General features: G+C 46.0%; 6 protein-coding genes across 7 annotated transcripts; 3 read left to right on the top strand and 3 right to left on the bottom strand.

Moving 5' to 3' along the window:
• Nucleotides 1-451: 451 nt before the first annotated feature.
• Nucleotides 452-2,084, top strand: LOC128271485 (organic solute transporter alpha-like protein). The gene is made up of 8 exons (XM_053009042.1): nucleotides 452-648; nucleotides 718-869; nucleotides 935-1,041; nucleotides 1,115-1,240; nucleotides 1,317-1,413; nucleotides 1,485-1,610; nucleotides 1,679-1,805; nucleotides 1,867-2,084. The coding sequence occupies exons 1-8, from the start codon at nucleotides 540-542 to the stop codon at nucleotides 1,959-1,961; spliced, it is 939 nt and encodes a 312-aa protein (XP_052865002.1). The 5' UTR covers nucleotides 452-539; the 3' UTR covers nucleotides 1,962-2,084.
• Nucleotide 2,085: 1 nt separating this feature from the next.
• On the bottom strand, nucleotides 2,086-3,491 carry LOC128271486 (proteasome subunit alpha type-3). The gene is made up of 5 exons (XM_053009043.1): nucleotides 3,366-3,491; nucleotides 3,034-3,240; nucleotides 2,720-2,968; nucleotides 2,476-2,588; nucleotides 2,086-2,400 (listed from the first exon to the last, which is right to left on the bottom strand). The coding sequence occupies exons 1-5, from the start codon at nucleotides 3,384-3,386 to the stop codon at nucleotides 2,229-2,231; spliced, it is 762 nt and encodes a 253-aa protein (XP_052865003.1). The 5' UTR covers nucleotides 3,387-3,491; the 3' UTR covers nucleotides 2,086-2,228.
• A 5,605-nt stretch (nucleotides 3,492-9,096) lies between these two features.
• Nucleotides 9,097-10,623, bottom strand: LOC128269999 (uncharacterized). Its single transcript, XM_053007402.1, has 4 exons — nucleotides 10,156-10,623; nucleotides 9,255-10,074; nucleotides 9,160-9,189; nucleotides 9,097-9,107 (listed from the first exon to the last, which is right to left on the bottom strand). The coding sequence occupies exons 1-4, from the start codon at nucleotides 10,261-10,263 to the stop codon at nucleotides 9,097-9,099; spliced, it is 969 nt and encodes a 322-aa protein (XP_052863362.1). The 5' UTR covers nucleotides 10,264-10,623.
• Nucleotides 10,624-10,668: 45 nt separating this feature from the next.
• On the bottom strand, nucleotides 10,669-15,474 carry LOC128273747 (polyubiquitin-C-like). Of its 2 annotated transcripts, none has more exons than XM_053011781.1 (2): nucleotides 14,774-15,474; nucleotides 10,669-13,701 (listed from the first exon to the last, which is right to left on the bottom strand). In XM_053011781.1, exons 1-2 carry the CDS (start codon nucleotides 15,457-15,459, stop codon nucleotides 10,725-10,727), a joined length of 3,663 nt encoding a protein of 1,220 aa, XP_052867741.1. In that variant the 5' UTR covers nucleotides 15,460-15,474; the 3' UTR covers nucleotides 10,669-10,724. The 2 variants fall into 2 exon arrangements, with proteins under 2 accessions (XP_052867741.1, XP_052867742.1); XM_053011782.1 differs by having other exon boundaries at nucleotides 10,671-13,688; nucleotides 15,220-15,474.
• Nucleotides 15,475-16,952: 1,478 nt separating this feature from the next.
• On the top strand, nucleotides 16,953-18,603 carry LOC128274662 (polyubiquitin-like). Its single transcript, XM_053012925.1, has 2 exons — nucleotides 16,953-17,046; nucleotides 17,113-18,603. The coding sequence occupies exon 2, from the start codon at nucleotides 17,131-17,133 to the stop codon at nucleotides 18,277-18,279; it is 1,149 nt and encodes a 382-aa protein (XP_052868885.1). The 5' UTR covers nucleotides 16,953-17,046; nucleotides 17,113-17,130; the 3' UTR covers nucleotides 18,280-18,603.
• A 191-nt stretch (nucleotides 18,604-18,794) lies between these two features.
• On the top strand, nucleotides 18,795-20,401 carry LOC128269998 (mitochondrial ribonuclease P catalytic subunit). The gene is made up of 2 exons (XM_053007401.1): nucleotides 18,795-20,014; nucleotides 20,074-20,401. The coding sequence occupies exons 1-2, from the start codon at nucleotides 18,795-18,797 to the stop codon at nucleotides 20,399-20,401; spliced, it is 1,548 nt and encodes a 515-aa protein (XP_052863361.1).
• The last annotated feature ends 42 nt before the right edge of the window (nucleotides 20,402-20,443 follow it).

Raw genomic sequence — 20,443 nt, 5'->3', positions numbered from 1 at the left:
ACTCAAAAGCTACTTGTATCAATTGTTCAGACCTTGCGACTAATGTTGATAATGTTTGAAACAGTATTTCACCAATTGTTTTATTAAATCAATAACTTAAATGAACCGTAGATGGCCTAGAAATTTAACAAATATTCCAAATTCTCATTATTCTCAAAAGTCGTAGATCGAGTAACGAGCAGCGATTAATCACTCACGATACTTTCGCACGAGCGTTCGCTGATCTCCAACCAATCATAGCAAACTGTTGCTATCCTCGCGATGTTGATTAAAATTAATAAATTTTTCCTACCCAATGGTGCAAGTGATTCCGGACAACGGACAACCCTAAGCACGTGCCACAAGAGGCTTCCCATCCTGCGTACTAATGGGAAGTGGAATCAATTTCATAAACAAGAGTTATAAATAAAAATGTGAAACGATTGGCAACATTGGCACTTTCGCGGAAAATGGGTGTGAGATTTTGTGTTTTATTGTATTCTCTCTCTTGACACACCACACAGCCATCTCGGGACAAGCGATCTGCTGAGGTGTGAAAAATGAACACCAGTGAGCCGATTTATGCCGATTATTCGGCGGAAAACCTAACCCGCGACGCTATGATGGAATGCACCAATCAGCTGCCCTCGGTACAAGAATATCTTGATGGTACGAACGGACTCACTGGCGGAATCCAAAATTTAAAGTCCATTAACTATCCGGTTACCTTTCCGACAGGCATCAACATCCCGATTGCTTCTATCATCGCAGCGACGGTTGTGCTGGCCATTGCAACGTTCAGTATTTTCTTCAAAAATGCATATCATATCCTGCACCAGACGCCGAAACAGTTTAAAAGTAAATCTATACTGCTTTTGGCGATTTATCCGGTAAGGCGAACAATGGGGGGCAATTTGGGCCGTATGATCGTGTCGCTTATTTTTGTAATTTTCAGCTGATAGCCCTGTTTTCCGTCGTGTCCATCAGCGTACCATCGTCGTTTTTCCTTTGCGATACGGTAATGCACATCTACTTTATGATTTGTGCATACGTTCTGTTCAGGTCTGTGCTTCGGTACATCTTTTAAATGCCTAAACAGTGCCCAATTAACAGGGTTTTTTCCCTTGTACCACAGCCTTTGCATGCAGTACGTCGACGGTGAGGATGCCCTTATCAAATCGACCGATTCGCAATCGTTTTCCATGCGTACGCCACCATTATGCTGCATCATCCCGCTGCTCAAACGAACTTCCATTTCAAAGTAAGAATCCTCGTGGCATTTCTGCTTTTGAATATAATCCATTTAAATATCTTTATTTCTCTACTCCGTCGCTCAGAAATCGATTGTTGTTTATACGAATACTGATCATGCAACTGCCGATCGTTCAATCTGCTCTCTTTCTGGCACTCAATGTTGTGTTCGTTGAAGACCATGTAAGTTTATGAACAACCCATCTCATACTGTTGCTTACATATTAATGTTCTGCTATGTTTTCGCCTTTCAGGACAATTTCAACCGAATCATACTCTTCTTTGTTCCATGGATAGTCACCTCCATTTTGCTCGGTGTCTGGGGATTGAATATTCTCGTTCGAATGATTTCTCCGTTGTATTCGGATTTAAAGTTGATGGTTCGTAGAGTGGAGAACCGGGCGAGAGAATTCATATACTCATATATACTTGAAATGTGCCATTTTAGGGCAAGTACTTCGTCTTGCAAGCCGTGTTGATATTGTGTCGGATACAACCTCTCGTCATTACTGCCATCGTGAGCAGCAGTGTCGCCGATTGCAGCTTTCCCCTGACACTGCAGGTGCAGAAAAATGGTACGCAACGCAACAAGTAACACTATTTAGGGATTGCAACAAACTTTTCTTCTCCTTTCAGCCATTTTTCAGCTGTGTCTATCCTTTGAAATGATGGTACTGTCCTGCTGGGCTTCGAAACTTTACCAAACCCCTTCCAATGCCGTTCAAGCATAGAGACCTTCGCCCATGGTATCTTGCCGCAGAGAATTGACACTCAACGAACAAAAAAATAGCTAAGGAATAGCACAGCACTCATGCTGAAATAATGTAACTGTGTATTCGATGTTTAAATGTGATACTCCCATAACACCGCTCGGTGTGTATTTGAAAGGATAACCTAGAACTATAGATTAAATGGAAGTGAAATGAAACCAAACAACTGATTTTTGTTTTTGTGTCCATTTCCTCTTTCAAAGCAATTCACAAAACAAAGGCTTAGATTTAAATTTCATTATCACTATCGTCGTCATCGACGGCTTCCTGGCCGGCACGGTTGGCTGCGGCGTATACCTCGGTCGGTACGCTCTTGTGGACACCCTTCGATTCCTGGCACACCCAACTGAGCTCCAGTTTAAAGTCTTTGTCCTTCAGCTCGTCATGTACCTGATAGATGCTGTGAAGAGGGTCCGAAGGCGAAGTCCGATTATTAGTTGGATGGATTACAAAATTAGCAAAACACGATTCTTACATTTTTCCCGCCGTAAGCACCAGATCCTTCACGGTCATGTCGGCGAGCTTCAGCTTTTCGATCTCCGTTTTAGCCGTTTGCTTAGCCTTGCCCACGGCACAACCATAGTAGCCCTGAAAGCCCATTGACATTCGAAGAGATGCTCAAGTTAAAGTGAACCTTCGGTATGATCGTTTTTAACGCTAGTCGCTGCAGTGGCAGTGCAATGCCTGCTTCGTCTTACAGAACAGCAATCGATACTTACACATGAAACTCCGGACGGGTCGATCATGTACATCTCCGGGCCCTTTTCCTCCGACCATGATGCCAAAATGACACTGACACCGAACGGACGGACCGCGCTGTAGAGTGTGTAAGCGTGGAAATAGCTGGACAAACGGTCAATCAGCTGCTTCAGAGGAATGGCGCGATTGTTTTGTTGCCGGTAGTTGGACGCTTCCTGGCGAGCAATATCAACAACGGCTCTCCCGTCGGCGATCATGCCACTGATAGCCTGTTGAATTCCGTATGAAATGGCGTAAAAATTCACTTTTTGCTCTTCCGGACGAACTCGCTTACCATGCCAATCGAGGTATCGATGGTGAAAATACGGGAACCACAGTCCGGTTCGTACAGTTTGCTGGAAATCAGTTTCTCTACCGCTAGCACGATCCCATCCTTACCGCGCAAGCCAATGACGGTGCCGCTGTTTTCGACCGCCTTGCCGGCATACTCGATTTGGAAAACGCGCCCATCCGGCGAAAACTGTGACGCGGACAGATCGTACTGAAGGTGCGAAGAAGAAATTCCGGGAGATATGTTAGAATCGGAACGAAAACGGCAAAACAGCCCATAACCTCAACGCAAACGCGTAGGCCATACGTGCAGATACAACCGATCGGATTACTTACACCGGTTCCGATTGAACTCATTTTTGTTAAAAATGTAAACTATTTCAAGTACACGAACAGAAGCCCGGAACGATTTCTCTTGGACCGGATGAAACAGCAGAAATACTACAACCGTACCGAAGCGATGAGAAACACAAATTCACCGTTTGACAGTTGGTGAGTAAGCGTCCGCGGCTGATTTCACTCACCAGCCGTGGCCCAGCTGGCATAACGGCAGAGCATCATAGAAGCTACCACTCACAGTTTAAAATGGTGATTTAAATCCGTTGGCAATTTTTGTATTGTAAAGTAGTATCAACAAAACGCACCTTTGAATTGGAATTCGATTTATTTAGAATTTGGACGTAACACGCATGTTGCGACGAGAATTCAGCGAACACATAGAATGTTGCGACGATAATTCGGGGATAATAAAATGTAAATAAAATGTTGCGACGAGAATTCGGGGAACACATACAATGTTGCAACTAGCATTCTAGGAAAGCGTATGCGGAAGTGAAAATTCCTGGAATCTAGGTTGACAACAAAGTAGTAGACCAAAAGACAGGGGGCGCAAAAACCCGAGGATATATATTGAAGGTGAGGGAGAAAATGATTCAGTAGCGATCTGGAAGTGACTTGGAAGAGATATAGCCGTGAAATAAAGTTTGATCGTGCGTTCGTGTATTTAAGAAGAAATAACGAAGCCGATTGGCAAAACTGTTTTTACGTGTATTATTTGTTGATCGCGACTCAACAAAATCAAACTTTATTTGTCGTGTTCTGTAGTTCGGAGCTACCCAGTTCTGCACGTATTCGTGGCATTTTTAGTGGCGCACGGAGATAGAATAATCGTGTCTGGTTATTCTGTGCTCGGCGACCAAGTTATTGCACGGATATCGTGGTACAGAGTAGGGGTGCAGTGAGCCGTGAACGGAACTGTACGAAGTTAAAGTGAGTTTGTTTCTGTTTTGTGAAGTTTCTGCAATCATGGATAGTGAGAAGTGCGTCATTTGCAACAGTGCAACAGACGGAGATTACGTCCAATGCGATGAGTGTGACCAGTGGGCTCACTACTCATGCGCAGGAGTGGATGACACTATAAAAGAAAAAGCTTGGCACTGCGATAAATGTGTCAAGACACTACTGTCCCGCTCAAGCTACACCAGCTCCGGATCCATGCACAGCGCCCGCGGCTCTGATCCAATGGACGAAGCGCTAGAAGAGCGCCGGAGGAGCCTTCTAAAAGAGCGAACGTTGTTCGAACAACGGAAAAAGGCTCAAGAAGAGCTCATCGCGCAGCGAGCCTTGTTCGAGCAGCGGAAGAGCGCTGAAGAAGAGCTAATGGAGCAGGAGATACAGCTAAAACAAGAAATAGCTGAATATGAAATGCTGCACAGGGAACGGTTGGCACCAATAGATCATCGAGACGCAAGTTCCAGAAAGGAGTTCCGGGCTGCTACATCAGCGGCTGACGGGCCGGGGTATAGTATCGGCCGAATCACCAAAGACCAGCTAGCGGCCAGAAAAGCGATCTCAGCCAACCTGCCTAAATTTCGTGGTGAGCCAGAAGTTTGGCCACAGTTTTTTAGCAGCTTTGAGACCACCACGGAAGTGTGTGGGTTCTCAAACTTGGAGAACCTGAAGCGGCTCCAAGACAGTCTGGCGGGAGATGCATTGGAGGCAGTAAGAGGTCGCCTTCTACTGCCAGACTCGGTACCAGGCGTTATCCGGGACCTGAGAAACCTCTTCGGAAGGCCGGAGAAGCTGCTGAGAACACTGATGGTGAAGGTTAGGAACGCGCCGGCACCAAAGGCAGAGAGGCTCGAAACCTTTCTGCAGTTCGGGATCGTAGTGAAACAACTGTGTGACCACATTCAAGCCGCACAATTGAATGAACACTTGAACAATCCTATGCTCGTCCAAGAGTTGGTGGACAAACTTCCACCGACCTACAAGTTGGATTGGGTACGGTTCAAGAAAGATCGAGTGGATCAATCGCTACGAGCATTTGCCTGCTTCATGGACAAGATCATGGAAGAGGTATCAGAAGTTGCTGATTTCCCGTGTGTGAAAATGAATAACATTGAACATGATAAAGGTGCTAGACGGAAGTTCGGTGTAAACGTGCATGTCGCTGAACGCGAAACGGCGAGCAAAGGCCCGAAAATTGTGAACACAAAGGTGTGTTGGGCGTGTGAAAAGCCGGGGCACTTGCTCAAATTATGCTTCGCGTTCAAGCGTAAGGATCTGGCAGAGCGTCTGAAGATAGTGAAAAAGGCTAACCTGTGTGAAGTGTGTTTGTGCAAGCACGAAGCTGGACCATGTCTTTCAAAATACCGATGTACAATAGACAAGTGCGATGGGCTACACCATCCGTTGCTACATCGCGTAGTGGAGACTGTGCAAATACAGGATGCTAAAATGGGCACCAGCGAAGAGTGTTCCGTGATCTTTCGCACAATGCCAGTAACCTTATATGCGAGTAACCAGCAGATGGAGGTATTGGCGTTCTTAGACGAAGGATCGTCAGCCACGCTGGTAGATGATGCGGTCGCTACCCACCTGAAAGCAGACGGCAAAGTAGAGCCGCTGATAGTATCATGGACGGCCGACATCAATCGCATCGAGGACAAGTCCCGGAAAGTAGAACTGTTCATTTCAGCTCAAGGCTCTCGTGATAGATTCCCACTGAGCAACGTACGCACAGTGTCGGAGCTTCAGTTACCGAGACAGGACGTGCGATACGCGGAAGTGAAACAGCGCTATCAACACTTGGCAGATGTACCTGTGTCAAACGCGACAGGAAGACCAACACTGCTGATCGGGTTGGACAATTTGGACTTGTTTGCGCCGGTGGAATCGAGAGTCGGTGCAGTGGGTGAACCAATCGGCGTACGATCGCGCCTTGGATGGACAATCTACGGCCCGGAAAAGCGAAAGCAGACGGTTCACAGCTATCTTCACCTGCACACTACGTCAGCAGTTAGTAACCAAGAACTGCATGATGCGATCAGACAACAGTATATCGTGGAAGACGTACCTGCGACAATCGTAATGCCCGAGCCTGCAGAGGAGAAACGTGCTAGAGAGATCCTCGAGACCACGACGGTAAGGGTAGGCGAGCGATTCGAGACGGGACTAACGTGGCGAAACGATACGCGAAGCTTCCCTGATAGCTATCCTATGGCGGTGAAACGAATGGGATCACTCGAGCGCAAGTTGGAAAGAAACCCAACGCTGAAGCTGAAAGTTGAACAACAAATCAGTGACTATCAAGTTAAAGGATATGCGCACAAGATTACGGGAAAGGAGTTACAAGAAACCCCTAGTTCGGATGTTTGGTATCTACCATTGAACGTGGTTGTAAATCCAAAGAAACCCGGAAAAGTACGTTTAGTTTGGGACGCAGCAGCCACTGTGAATGGTGTTTCGTTAAATAGTGAACTGCTAAAAGGACCCGATATGCTTATACCACTGCCAAAGATAGTGAGTGGTTTTCGGGAGGGTCCAGTAGCATTCGGAGCGGACATCCAAGAAATGTTCCACCAATTAAGAATTCGGAACCCGGATAAACAAGCGCAAAGGTTTCTATTCGGATCTGATGAGCGAGGTCAACCACAGAAGTACGTCATGGATGTAGCTACCTTCGGAGCGACCTGCTCCCCCTACTCGGCTCAGTTCGTGAAAAATCTAACTGCACTAGAGTATGCGAAAAGGTTCCCAGAAGCATCCAATGCTGTCATCAACAAACATTACGTCGATGATTATCTAGACAGCTCAGACACAGTAGAACAAGCCATACGAATAACCAAAAGTGGCCTGTAAAAGACTTACCGCCAGCTAACACAACCGAAGAGCTGCGGGCCCATCTGCTGCTGCATGAAGTGAAAGTGTTGGAGACAGTTGTGGACGTACATAGGATCTCTAAGTGGACAGTGTTAGTACGAACAATGGCGTGTGTGTTCCGATTTATTTCCAACTGTAAGCGGAAGGTGCAAGGTCTGCCAATCGAAACAGTCAAAGCGACAAGCAGACAGTGTAAAGTTATTAAAGACAAACATGTTTCGTTAGTACGCACACCGCTGCAACAGGAAGAGTACGAGAAGGCTGAACGACTGCTGATTGAAGTTGCTCAAAGTGAGTGTTTTGCGGATGAAGTTAAAATACTGAGAAGGAATAAAGATCGTCCTTCCAGTCAGTGGATGGTGATTGATCGGTCCAGCCCGCTTTATAAACTGTCACCGTTATTGGATGAGCATGATCTAGTGCGTATGGAGGGAAGAATAGAAAGGGCAAAATTCCTCCCCTTTGATCTTCGGTTTCCCGTAATACTACCTGCTGAACACAAGATAACGGAAATGATAGTCCAGCACTATCATGAAAAGTGTGGACATGGGTATAGACAAACTGTAAAGAACGTGCTGAGGCAGTTGTATTATATACCAAGTGTGGACGCACTAGTGAGAAAAGTATCATCTGCTTGTGTGTGGTGTCGGGTACATCGCTGCCGACCGAAAGTCCCGCGCATGGCCCCCTTGTTGGAGCAAAGGCTCACACCCTACCTACGACCGTTCAGCTACGTAGGCCTGGACTATCTTGGGCCGTACCATGTGACGATCGGCCGGCGTACGGAGAAACGTTGGGTGGCGTTATTCACCTGCTTAGTGACACGAGCTATTCATCTGGAGACGGCACACGGCCTGACAACCCAGTCATGTTTGATGGCAATCCATCGATTCATCGGCCGTCGTGGTTGGCCTTCGGAGATATTCTCTGACAACGGAACGAACCTACGAGGGGCCAGCAAGGAGATAGCGAATACGGTGCGCGAGATCGGTGCGGACTGTGCCGATGAGATGACCAACGCCCGTACCCGATGGACGTTCAACCCTCCCGCTGCTCCACACATGGGTGGCGTATGGGAACGTCTAGTTCGCTCGGTGAAGGAGGTGCTCGCGGTTATGGACGACGGAAAGCAGCTGACTGATGAGATCCTGCAGACAGCCTTGGTAGAAGCTGAGGACATCATCAACTCACGCCCGCTCATCTATAACTCGCAGCAGTCGGAAGATGCCGAAGCCCTCACACCAAATCATTTCCTGCGCGGGGTGTCGCCGAATCAGCCGAATGAGATCCTCCCTGCCCCACCCCTGGACGTAGCCCTACGCGATGCTTTCCAACGATCTCAACAGTTAGGAAGGGCTCTGTGGGAACGTTGGATACGGGAATATGTTCCAACTCTGAACATAAGAAGTAAATGGTTTAGCGAAACCAGACCTCTTCAGACGGGAGAACTCGTATTTCTAGTAGAAGGAGAAAAAAGAAAATGTTGGGTACGAGGGATAGTTGAAGAATTAATTGTCTCTAAGGATGGTCGCATCAGGCAAGCCTGGGTGCGTACTAAAACAGGTAGTTTCAGAAGAGCGGTGGCGAAGTTAGCAAGACTAGAAATAACTAAGGGTAACTCTGTCCCAATTGATCCCGGTACAGGGTTACGGGCCGGGGAATGTTGCGACGAGAATTCGGCGAACACATAGAATGTTGCGACGATAATTCGGGGATAATAAAATGTAAATAAAATGTTGCGACGAGAATTCGGGGAACACATACAATGTTGCAACTAGCATTCTAGGAAAGCGTATGCGGAAGTGAGAATTCCTGGAATCTAGGTTGACAACAAAGTAGTAGACCAAAAGACAGGGGGCGCAAAAACCCGAGGATATATATTGAAGGTGAGGGAGAAAATGATTCAGTAGCGATCTGGAAGTGTACTTGGAAGAGATATAGCCGTGAAATAAAGTTGTAAGCGTGCGTTCGGTCGGACTATCAAGGCTTGTGATGTCTGAAAATGATAATTTGGTACACATGTATAGCATATAGCTGCATACAAATCAAATGCATCTTTACCTTCTTCATTTCGTTGGTAATCATTCATTAACTGACGCACATGGTCGGAGACGATCGGTACGGTCGATCGTTCCTCTTCGACGCTAATATAGAGTGCGCGCAGTGTAACATTTTCGAAGCCACGCGGAACAACCTGCGGCTGTTTAAGTAGAGCGATCAAATCACGCTTCAGTGTCATCGGAGAATCGACCACGACAACTTCCGCCGTTTCCGGTCCTTCGATTTCCGCTGAAGCCTTCGCTGTGTGCCTGTTGTCAATCATCTCTCCGCCAGTCGCCCCTACCGATCGCCCATCAACGCACGCGTTTGCATTCCGTTCGTCGACGTACAGGTTTTCGAACCCCGGAACCGGGTCGGCTTCCATAGAGTTAGTTTCGTCGTCTTCGTCCGAAACCTTCTCGTACTGGATGACGTTACCGTTTTCCTCGTTCAGCAACTGGTCTGCGTTACCCGTGCTACTGCTGGTGTCGACCCGCATAAAGGTTGATGTGCTGATGTCCTTGTTCGTGCGAGCGTCGTCCTCATCGTCATCCCAATCGTCCGCACCGCTGCACCACGATATCGTGCTCTCCTTTGCCGGTAGCCTCATGGCACCCAGTTCAGAACTGTCCGCACCCGGGGAGCTTTTCTCGAGCGATTGTATCCTGATGCAGGACCAAGATTGCGATTGTGTCGAACATGGTGCGTTTAAGCACGCAAACACGTACAGCGTGCGGTGAAACTGAGAATCATCCAACGGGGCGTAGATTTGAACGATCAGTGGCCTCTGTTGGCCACAGAAAACACACGGTGCTACATCCACCACACCAGCTGGCCAATCCTGTATGCAGGTGCAGAACAAAGACGAGCAAACATTATCGATCGTTATACAAACCAACGTAAGCATCCATCGAGAACTCACCGCATGGCCTCCGATTTTGTTCGTTGCATAGGACAGAAGCGCCTTATCCTTCTCCAAGATCGGTTCATCGTCGAACCCAAGCCAAACTATTGACTTTTTCTTCGCCATCCCTGAGCACCGTTTAATCTGATTCTACAACTAAATCAACTGAAAATTGCGGAAGAGACAATCAATTTTTCTGATCCCTGCGGAAAGTTTGTTGCTCACTCTGACGTTTCTTTCATGCGATTCCTACACACAGGCGCACTGCTGTTGACATTTCTCAACGTAAAAAAACTGGAGTTCACACCATATGTAAACAAACGCCCAAGGAGCAGGATTGCATGTTTGGTCGATAGAATAAAATGTGAAACAATTCCCATGATGCGATTGAATTGCCAGGATATGTTTCATGCAACGAAAAAGCGTATTTTAGTAAATACCGCCAGGCAATAACATGCATCACTAAGAGATACCAACAATCATACGATCCAGTTATCAAGATTATTTCTTAAGAAACATAAAAAAAAGAAAATGAAAGAGGCTTGGTTTTTATTGTTATTTCAATGATGAGAATTTATTGATAAATTTTAAAATCCTCCACGCAGACGCAGAACCAGATGGAGAGTGGATTCCTTCTGGATGTTGTAATCCGAAAGAGTGCGGCCATCCTCAAGCTGCTTTCCGGCGAAGATGAGACGCTGTTGATCTGGAGGGATTCCTTCCTTATCCTGAATCTTGGCCTTCACGTTCTCAATCGTATCGGAAGGCTCAACCTCAAGGGTGATGGTCTTTCCGGTCAGGGTCTTGACGAAAATCTGCATTCCTCCTCGCAGACGCAGAACCAGATGGAGAGTCGATTCCTTCTGGATGTTGTAATCCGAAAGAGTGCGGCCATCCTCAAGCTGCTTTCCGGCGAAGATGAGACGCTGCTGATCTGGAGGGATTCCTTCCTTATCCTGAATCTTGGCCTTCACGTTCTCAATCGTATCGGAAGGCTCAACCTCAAGGGTGATGGTCTTTCCGGTCAGGGTCTTGACGAAAATCTGCATTCCTCCTCGCAGACGCAGAACCAGATGAAGAGTCGATTCCTTCTGGATGTTGTAATCCGAAAGAGTGCGGCCATCCTCAAGCTGCTTTCCGGCGAAGATGAGACGCTGCTGATCTGGAGGGATTCCTTCCTTATCCTGAATTTTGGCCTTCACGTTCTCAATCGTATCGGAAGGCTCAACCTCAAGGGTGATGGTCTTTCCGGTCAGGGTCTTGACGAAAATCTGCATTCCTCCTCGCAGACGCAGAACCAGATGGAGAGTCGATTCCTTCTGGATGTTGTAATCCGAAAGAGTGCGGCCATCCTCAAGCTGCTTTCCGGCGAAGATGAGACGCTGTTGATCTGGAGGGATTCCTTCCTTATCCTGAATCTTGGCCTTCACGTTCTCAATCGTATCGGAAGGCTCAACCTCAAGGGTGATGGTCTTTCCGGTCAGAGTCTTGACGAAAATCTGCATTCCTCCTCGCAGACGCAGAACCAGATGGAGAGTCGATTCCTTCTGGATGTTGTAATCCGAAAGAGTGCGGCCATCCTCAAGCTGCTTTCCGGCGAAGATGAGACGCTGCTGATCTGGAGGGATTCCTTCCTTATCCTGAATTTTGGCCTTCACGTTCTCAATCGTATCGGAGGGCTCCACCTCCAGGGTGATGGTCTTTCCGGTCAGGGTCTTGACGAAAATCTGCATTCCTCCTCGCAGACGCAGAACCAGATGGAGAGTCGATTCCTTCTGGATGTTGTAATCCGAAAGAGTGCGGCCATCCTCAAGCTGCTTTCCGGCGAAGATGAGACGCTGCTGATCTGGAGGGATTCCTTCCTTATCCTGAATTTTGGCCTTCACGTTCTCAATCGTATCGGAAGGCTCAACCTCAAGGGTGATGGTCTTTCCGGTCAGGGTCTTGACGAAAATCTGCATTCCTCCTCGCAGACGCAGAACCAGATGGAGAGTCGATTCCTTCTGGATGTTGTAATCCGAAAGAGTGCGGCCATCCTCAAGCTGCTTTCCGGCGAAGATGAGACGCTGTTGATCTGGAGGGATTCCTTCCTTATCCTGAATCTTGGCCTTCACGTTCTCAATCGTATCGGAAGGCTCAACCTCAAGGGTGATGGTCTTTCCGGTCAGGGTCTTGACGAAAATCTGCATTCCTCCTCGCAGACGCAGAACCAGATGGAGAGTCGATTCCTTCTGGATGTTGTAATCCGAAAGAGTGCGGCCATCCTCAAGCTGCTTTCCGGCGAAGATGAGACGCTGTTGATCTGGAGGGATTCCTTCCTTATCCTGAATCTTGGCCTTCACGTTCTCAATCGTATCGGAAGGCTCAACCTCAAGGGTGATGGTCTTTCCGGTCAGGGTCTTGACGAAAATTTGCATTCCTCCTCGCAGACGCAGAACCAGATGGAGAGTCGATTCCTTCTGGATGTTGTAATCCGAAAGAGTGCGGCCATCCTCAAGCTGCTTTCCGGCGAAGATGAGACGCTGTTGATCTGGAGGGATTCCTTCCTTATCCTGAATCTTGGCCTTCACGTTCTCAATCGTATCGGAAGGCTCAACCTCAAGGGTGATGGTCTTTCCGGTCAAGGTCTTGACGAAAATCTGCATTCCTCCTCGCAGACGCAGAACCAGATGGAGAGTCGATTCCTTCTGGATGTTGTAATCCGAAAGAGTGCGGCCATCCTCAAGCTGCTTTCCGGCGAAGATGAGACGCTGCTGATCTGGAGGGATTCCTTCCTTATCCTGAATTTTGGCCTTTACGTTCTCAATCGTATCGGAAGGCTCAACCTCAAGGGTGATGGTCTTTCCGGTCAGGGTCTTGACGAAAATCTGCATTCCTCCGCGCAGACGCAGAACCAGATGGAGAGTCGATTCCTTCTGGATGTTGTAATCCGAAAGAGTGCGGCCATCCTCAAGCTGCTTTCCGGCGAAGATGAGACGCTGTTGATCTGGAGGGATTCCTTCCTTATCCTGAATCTTGGCCTTCACGTTCTCAATCGTATCGGAAGGCTCAACCTCAAGGGTGATGGTCTTTCCGGTCAAGGTCTTGACGAAAATCTGCATTCCTCCTCGCAGACGCAGAACCAGATGGAGAGTCGATTCCTTCTGGATGTTGTAATCCGAAAGAGTGCGGCCATCCTCAAGCTGCTTTCCGGCGAAGATGAGACGCTGCTGATCTGGAGGGATTCCTTCCTTATCCTGAATTTTGGCCTTTACGTTCTCAATCGTATCGGAAGGCTCAACCTCAAGGGTGATGGTCTTTCCGGTCAGGGTCTTGACGAAAATCTGCATTCCTCCGCGCAGACGCAGAACCAGATGGAGAGTCGATTCCTTCTGGATGTTGTAATCCGAAAGAGTGCGGCCATCCTCAAGCTGCTTTCCGGCGAAGATGAGACGCTGCTGATCTGGAGGGATTCCTTCCTTATCCTGAATTTTGGCCTTTACGTTCTCAATCGTATCGGAAGGCTCAACCTCAAGGGTGATGGTCTTTCCGGTCAGGGTCTTGACGAAAATCTGCATTTTAATGCTGCAAAAACAAAAACAAAATGTATTATTATTATATTCCAATAGTCATTGTCCAAAACAGACGAAGATTATGCACATAGCTTCTTTTCAATCCAATTAGACGTCTGTTACTAGGTTGCATCATGAATCGAAGCTTACGTGTACGAAGCCACGTAACTTGAATGTTAGAGAACGTAATATTTTTTTGGTTTTTGGCTAGTTGTATTACGACGAAAATCGGATATTCAACGACACCGTTTCGCTTGAAACGGCCTAAAACGTTGCACTGTATTTCTATGCGCAGCTATGAATCATCGGAACATTCTAGATCACGGATGCCACGCATACTCGCAGAAGCCATGAAACTCATTTTGGTTGAAATATATTTTAGAAGAATCTAGCAAAAAATGATTTTCGAAACCTTCTGTAATAGTACAAACATCATTTGTACATTTTTATGCTGAGTTTAAACAGGTTAAGAAACTTAGAAATACCAATGAGTCATCTAAAGGCCATTAATGAATTGCTTGTCATGACGAAAAGCTGATGCAACCGTGTACAGTGCGCTCGATTTACACATTTCCGAAAGTAAAATTAAGTAAATACGCTGATGCGAAAATAGCGCTTAAAAATAACTTCCGTATCGATTCATTTCATCTTTTTTCACAAAGCCACTGCGACACACAAGGCGCCATCTTGAAAATCAAAATTTTCTTTGCTTGCGGGTACACTGAATATAAATCGCATTTGGCAGTAAAAATGTGGTCAACAAACCTTTCGATTAGCAATAAAACACGAAGAAACTTCTTTCACCCGAATTTACTTTCACAGTTGTGCGTAATACAGATATTCTGCACTTTTTTGAAGTCACAAAAGTCTTTTATTTCACACAAGAAACGAATTAACAACGCGCGCTCTTCACGAAATTCACAAATGAACTTTTCGCTCGAACCAAGAATAGCCCCTTTTTATAGCATATAGCTTGCGATGGTGAGTTCACTCAAACTGCACCTTTCAGTTCATTTGCTCACTTTCTTTATATAGAAAAATGGGACGTTTGTGATACATAATTTCACCAACGACTGTTGTTCTGCTGGCCCCCCTTCAACCGCAAAACGAGGTGAACGGTGGACCCCTTTATGATACTGTACTCCTGCAGTTGACGACCATCCTCTAACTGTTTGCCGGCAAAGATCATTCGTTGTTGATTCGGTGGAATTTCCTCGCGCTCATCGATCTGCTTTTTCACGCTTTCCACCGTCGCTTCCGGTTCCGTATCGACTGCCATCGTTTTGCCGGTTAACATTTTTACAAAAATCTGCATACCACCTTTCAGCCGAAGGACCAGGTGGATCGTAGATGCTTTAATGATGCTGTATTCCTGTAGCTGGCGTCCATCTTCCAACTGTTTGCCGGCAAAGATCATGCGCTGCTGGTTCGGAGGGATTTCCTCACGTTCATCGATCTGCTTCTTAACGCTTTCGACCGTCGCTTCCGGTTCCGTGTCGATTGCGATGGTTTTTCCTGTCAGCATCCTCACGAAAATCTGCATGCCACCTTTTAACCGAAGCACCAAATGCATCGTCGATCCATGCTGAATATTGTAGTCCGATATGATGCGCCCATCCTCCAGCTGCTTTCCAGCAAATATAATACGTTGTTGTTCTGGATCGATACCCTCGCGCTGTTCAATTTTTCCCTTAATGTCCAACACCGTCTCCGAGGGTACGACATCGAGGGTGATTGTTTTCCCAGTTAAAGTTTTGACGAAGATTTGCATGACTATGTTTGAAAGCTGTATTCAAAATTAAACCACGTGGTGTGTGTTAGAAAAGTATGTTAGGAAATTTATTTAACTCTATTAATCGATTGATTGAAACAACGATCCGATTTAAATGGTGTTGGCATTAGTAACGGCTTGAAGCTTTCACTTCCGGCAACGCTGAGTCTTTGTTCGACTATTTTTACTACTGCCGCTAATTCTCGTTCCTCCGTACAGGCGTAATACGTCACGAGCGAAAGAAGTGTGGTTAAAAATAAAAGTTCGTTGTCGTACGTAGAAGGTCATGGCGCGTAAGTAGCGGCAAAGGATTCGTTGCACTCAGCATGTGACTGTGTTATTTACTTAACCAGATGAAGATCTCGTCTGCATGTGATGAAAACGCGTACGTGTATTGAATGGACCTTTCGTGCCGTTCTCGGTCCTAACAAGAAAGCTAATAACATACGAAAATACTTACGATTTGTGTTTTCGGCGTAGAAGAACCCTTGCTTTTTGCAAGCAACTTTCACTAACTCTCTTATTACACAACGAATGAGTTGCGATAGGTCAAAGCGGGCTTTTCTCAGCTCAATATTAGAGATTGCCTATGTGCAGATCGTTATTTGAATTGGCACTATGCTGAACTGAGCTAATGGGTGCTGGCATGATGGTCTTTTATAGTTCGTCTTTACCGATTAAGGATACTGTCGATTAACGCACTTTCGCATTTTAACCGATTCGACTTTCGCACTTACCATCACTACATGACTCACGTTGGCAGCACAATGGACGATGGGCGGCGTTGTTTAGCAAGCAATTGATTTCCGCGTTGTTTGATGTTTACTGCCACGTTTTAGCAAAACGTTCTTGCGATGATCTGTTTTGGTGGTTTTGGCCATTACATAAGAGTAGAATAGAAATCTACATCAATATGACAGAAGAATACTATTGAGAATATGAATTTAGAAATTAAAAACGCAAGATATTGCACTACTATAACAGATTGGGTCCTTCTAAATCGCTGTTTCTACATAAACTTTTGTATAGCAATTCAATTGATATTATATTTTTGTTTAGCGTATATCTTGTTTCAAAGTTTTATGAAGTTCCAAAATTTGAACGTTTTTTGTAGCCGGTTCATTCTAGTTTTTAATTACCTCCTTCTGAGCACAAATAATCAAAAACAAGGCACCGACAAATCAATTATCTTTGAATTAGCAATAGATTAACAATACTAAAGGAAATTATCGTGCAATAACAACAATGGTATAGAATCATCAGATCAGATAATTCAGTTTTACTGGAACAGAAGCTTTAACTGCCACAGTTACGTCTTCGAATCGATCTTGTTGTTAAACGAACATTGGCTTACACATGTGAAACGGTGCCATCTTCGAGTGAGCCGAGTCAATGTCAATGTAAGGGTTGTTTTTCGGTTTTCACTTGGCACTGTATCAATCGAATCAATCGACTAGTAATTATGTCATAGATAATGTCGGACGCTATAAAACCTTCGATCAGTCGCGAGATCAGATCATACAAGCAACGTCCTTCAGAAGCGGTAACATTACTCAACGCACGCTGTGCTCCTGATAGACTTAAAAGGTACCTAAGGTTGAAGATTAGTCTGATGATAATTTAATTTTTGCTGCTTTTTTCGCTTGTTCACAGTCACCAAAGACAACAATCATGCAGATCTTCGTAAAGATGCTGACTGGCAAGACCATTGCCGTGGACACTGAACCTGAGGACACGGTCGAAAGTGTTAAGAAACAGATCGATGAACGTGAGGAAATCCCTCCGAACCAACAGCGCATGATCTTTGCCGGTAAACAGTTGGAAGATGGACGCCAGCTACAGGAATACAGCATCATCAAAGGTTCTACGATCCACTTGGTGTTGCGTCTGAAGGGTGGCATGCAGATTTTCGTGAAGATGCTGACTGGCAAGACCATTGCCGTGGACACTGAACCTGAGGACACGGTCGAAAGTGTTAAGAAACAGATCGATGAACGTGAGGAAATCCCTCCGAACCAACAGCGCATGATCTTTGCCGGTAAACAGTTGGAAGATGGACGCCAGCTACAGGAGTACAGCATCATCAAAGGTTCTACGATTCACTTGGTGTTGCGTCTGAAGGGTGGCATGCAGATTTTCGTGAAGATGCTGACTGGCAAGACCATTGCCGTGGACACTGAACCTGAGGATACGGTCGAAAGTGTTAAGAAACAGATCGATGAACGTGAGGAAATCCCTCCGAACCAACAGCGGATGATCTTTGCCGGCAAACAGTTGGAAGATGGACGCCAGCTACAGGAGTACAGCATCATCAAAGGTTCTACGATTCACTTGGTGTTGCGTCTGAAGGGTGGCATGCAGATTTTCGTGAAGATGCTGACTGGCAAGACCATTGCCGTGGACACTGAACCTGAGGATACGGTCGAAAGTGTTAAGAAACAGATCGATGAACGTGAGGAAATCCCTCCGAACCAACAGCGGATGATCTTTGCCGGCAAACAGTTGGAAGATGGACGCCAGCTACAGGAGTACAGCATCATCAAAGGTTCTACGATTCACTTGGTGTTGCGTCTGAAGGGTGGCATGCAGATTTTCGTGAAGATGCTGACTGGCAAGACCATTGCCGTGGACACTGAACCTGAGGATACGGTCGAAAGTGTTAAGAAACAGATCGATGAACGTGAGGAAATCCCTCCGAACCAACAGCGCATGATCTTTGCCGGCAAACAGTTGGAGGATGGCCGTCAACTGCAGGAGTACAGTATCATAAAGGGGTCTACCGTTCACCTTGTTTTGCGACTGAAGGGAGGAGAACAATAATTAGTTGAAAAAATAATTCAGATTGCTGCCAACTGCTCTTGCCTTATACCGGATGAGATGTCCTCAAACCCAAGCTGCCAATAATTAAGAAGGCTGGCTTTAATGATAACTGTAAATGCCAACCTAGGAATCTCTACTGCCCGATCATTGTAAATGGAATGACTGTACGTAATCGAAAAAGTCTGACTAGACTTAATTAAAAGCCAGTAGATTTGAAAGCAATAAACTTCAACTCTGGCTGTTTGAAAACACCAAGAAGCAGAATTAAATTGTGTTTGTTTTTTAATAAATTTGAATTTTAAAATAAAAAGATAAAAAAATTTACGATAGAAAAGGTTATTATCCTTCGAAAGAGATCAGCAATCGAGTTCATTTCCTTCGCTCTTCATGAACCAAAACAGTAGCATTCATTCGGTTCACATTATAGCATGACAAAATTTATAGCAACATCAGTTGACAATTGAGCTGTCAGCGAAGCGGCTGTTTACTGTTTACAACAACAAACTGTTTACAAAATGTTCTCCGGCGCCGGACTACTGAATTTTCGGAGGATATTTGTTGCCGAAAGTTTACGTTTTTATGCTGGTGTATATCAGAAAAGTTCACATCTGAAGCCTGCAATCTCTGTGGTCGATTCGGTAAAAGCTAAACTTGTGAAAAGCGCATCGTTAACCGACGACGAATGGAGCACCATTAGGGCAAACATTTTGAATGAGCGACGTTTTACCAGCACGAATGTAGACAGTACGGTGCTAGGACTGTGCCCTAATCTAAGAGTCGGGCAGTCCTACATCGATTACCTAAAAAAGCAAGGGCTAGAGTTGAATCTGGCTATAGTAGGAAAATTACTGCGACTTTACCGGCTAACAGAGGGGGACTTGCTCCAACAAGATGAGGATGATATTTGGAGATTGTACTGTGAGTTACGCGAGCAGAATGCCGTTTTAGATGCAAACACTTGCGAACACGCGATAAATGCGCTTACACTGACGAAACACTGGAAGCACTGCTTAGAGTTGCTGGAAATGATCAAGATTAGTGGCATCCCGGATAGCTCCACGTACAACTTCATCGCAACAAAGGCATTTGTTTCCGGAGACGAGCCCATCGGATGGGTGATGCTTCAGGAAATGTGTCAGAAAAAAAGGATTCCGTATGATGAAACTTTCCTGGCCTGGTTGTCGACGAGCCGCGCCAATGGGCAGCCCGTTACCGAAAAGCTAGAACAATTGTTGCAATTTACAAACGATAACTTGGTGTTTCTTTCGAAGCGGATCGGTAAAGAACTGCTAGCGCTGCCCCGGGATTCTGGAATCAGTGCGAACGAAACTCGTGTGTCTGATCATGGGAAGTGTTCCCACTGCAAGGATACACTTTCTAGTATCGTCGTTTCAGAGGACTCATTTCAGCAGTTGAGGGAAAAGTTCTTAGCCGCTGTGCTCATCAAAACCGAGATATTTAATCGCACCACACCGGAGGAACTTAATCGTTTTCAGAAGTTTCTTCGAAAAACCCTTCCTTACGACGTAGTGATCGACGGTCTAAACGTAGCGTTTTCATCGGGGAATCATAAAAATCCTGTGCTCTATGCCAAACAAATTGCAGCAGTCGTGCGACATTACGTGCATCAGAAGAAAAGAGTTCTGGTGATCGGGAGGCAGCATATGGATAAATGGCGGTCGAAGGACATGAAGTACATCCGAGAGAATAGTTTCCTCTTTCTAACGGAGGACTTGTAAGTGATGGCGATGTGCGCAAATTGAGGTTGCAAACTTTCAACAATTTTTCCCATAGGTCTCAGGATGATCCGTTCCTGCTGTATGCTGCGCTAGAGAGTGGACCAAAAACCGACTTCTTCTCTCGCGATCTAATGCGCAAACATTCATTTATGTTGGGCGACAATCTTGGTGGTGTATTTAAACGTTGGCAGCAAGAGCATCAGTACTCGTTGCTCTCTATTCTGCCGGATGGAAGGGTGATGATAAAACCACCGTTCCAATACGAACTGTATGCTCATCAATCCACTAGCGGCCGCTGGCACATACCGTTGATCGAAGGTGGACACAGAATTCCTAAAGTAGAGAAACAAAACAGCTGGTTATGCTTGAGTGTTGATAAATAAAGACCAGCGAAAGGCTGAAAGAGAGGAACTGGAACAATGTAT

Source organism: Anopheles cruzii, chromosome 3 (assembly GCF_943734635.1).
Source record: "Anopheles cruzii chromosome 3, idAnoCruzAS_RS32_06, whole genome shotgun sequence".
NCBI classification, from domain to species: Eukaryota; Metazoa; Arthropoda; class Insecta; order Diptera; family Culicidae; genus Anopheles; species Anopheles cruzii.
Note: the sequence above shows the minus strand (reverse complement) of the source record. Positions and strands in the feature narration are given on the sequence as shown.

Excerpts from the sequence above, each read along its gene's own strand:
- LOC128271485 (XM_053009042.1), top strand. The coding sequence starts at position 540 with ATGAACACCAGTGAGCCGATTTATGCCGATTATTCGGCGGAAAACCTA. Across the intron at positions 649-717 it reads GGTACAAGAATATCTTGATG|GCATCAACATCCCGATTGCT; the intron begins GTACGAACGGAC and ends CCTTTCCGACAG. Across the intron at positions 1,806-1,866 it reads ACTGCAGGTGCAGAAAAATG|CCATTTTTCAGCTGTGTCTA; the intron begins GTACGCAACGCA and ends TTCTCCTTTCAG.
- LOC128271486 (XM_053009043.1), bottom strand. The coding sequence starts at position 3,386 with ATGAGTTCAATCGGAACCGGT. Across the intron at positions 2,969-3,033 it reads TCGATACCTCGATTGGCATG|GCTATCAGTGGCATGATCGC; the intron begins GTAAGCGAGTTC and ends GGAATTCAACAG. Across the intron at positions 2,401-2,475 it reads GTGCTTACGGCGGGAAAAAT|CATCTATCAGGTACATGACG; the intron begins GTAAGAATCGTG and ends CCCTCTTCACAG.
- LOC128269999 (XM_053007402.1), bottom strand. The coding sequence starts at position 10,263 with ATGGCGAAGAAAAAGTCAATAGTTTGGCTTGGGTTCGACGATGAACCG. Across the intron at positions 10,075-10,155 it reads ACAAAATCGGAGGCCATGCG|GATTGGCCAGCTGGTGTGGT; the intron begins GTGAGTTCTCGA and ends ACCTGCATACAG. Across the intron at positions 9,190-9,254 it reads TTACCAACGAAATGAAGAAG|ACATCACAAGCCTTGATAGT; the intron begins GTAAAGATGCAT and ends TATCATTTTCAG.
- LOC128273747 (XM_053011781.1), bottom strand. The coding sequence starts at position 15,459 with ATGCAAATCTTCGTCAAAACTTTAACTGGGAAAACAATCACCCTCGAT. Across the intron at positions 13,702-14,773 it reads TTGCGGTTGAAGGGGGGCCA|CATTAAAATGCAGATTTTCG; the intron begins GCAGAACAACAG and ends TTGTTTTTGCAG.
- LOC128274662 (XM_053012925.1), top strand. The coding sequence starts at position 17,131 with ATGCAGATCTTCGTAAAGATGCTGACTGGCAAGACCATTGCCGTGGAC.
- LOC128269998 (XM_053007401.1), top strand. The coding sequence starts at position 18,795 with ATGTTCTCCGGCGCCGGACTACTGAATTTTCGGAGGATATTTGTTGCC. Across the intron at positions 20,015-20,073 it reads CTCTTTCTAACGGAGGACTT|GTCTCAGGATGATCCGTTCC; the intron begins GTAAGTGATGGC and ends TTTTTCCCATAG.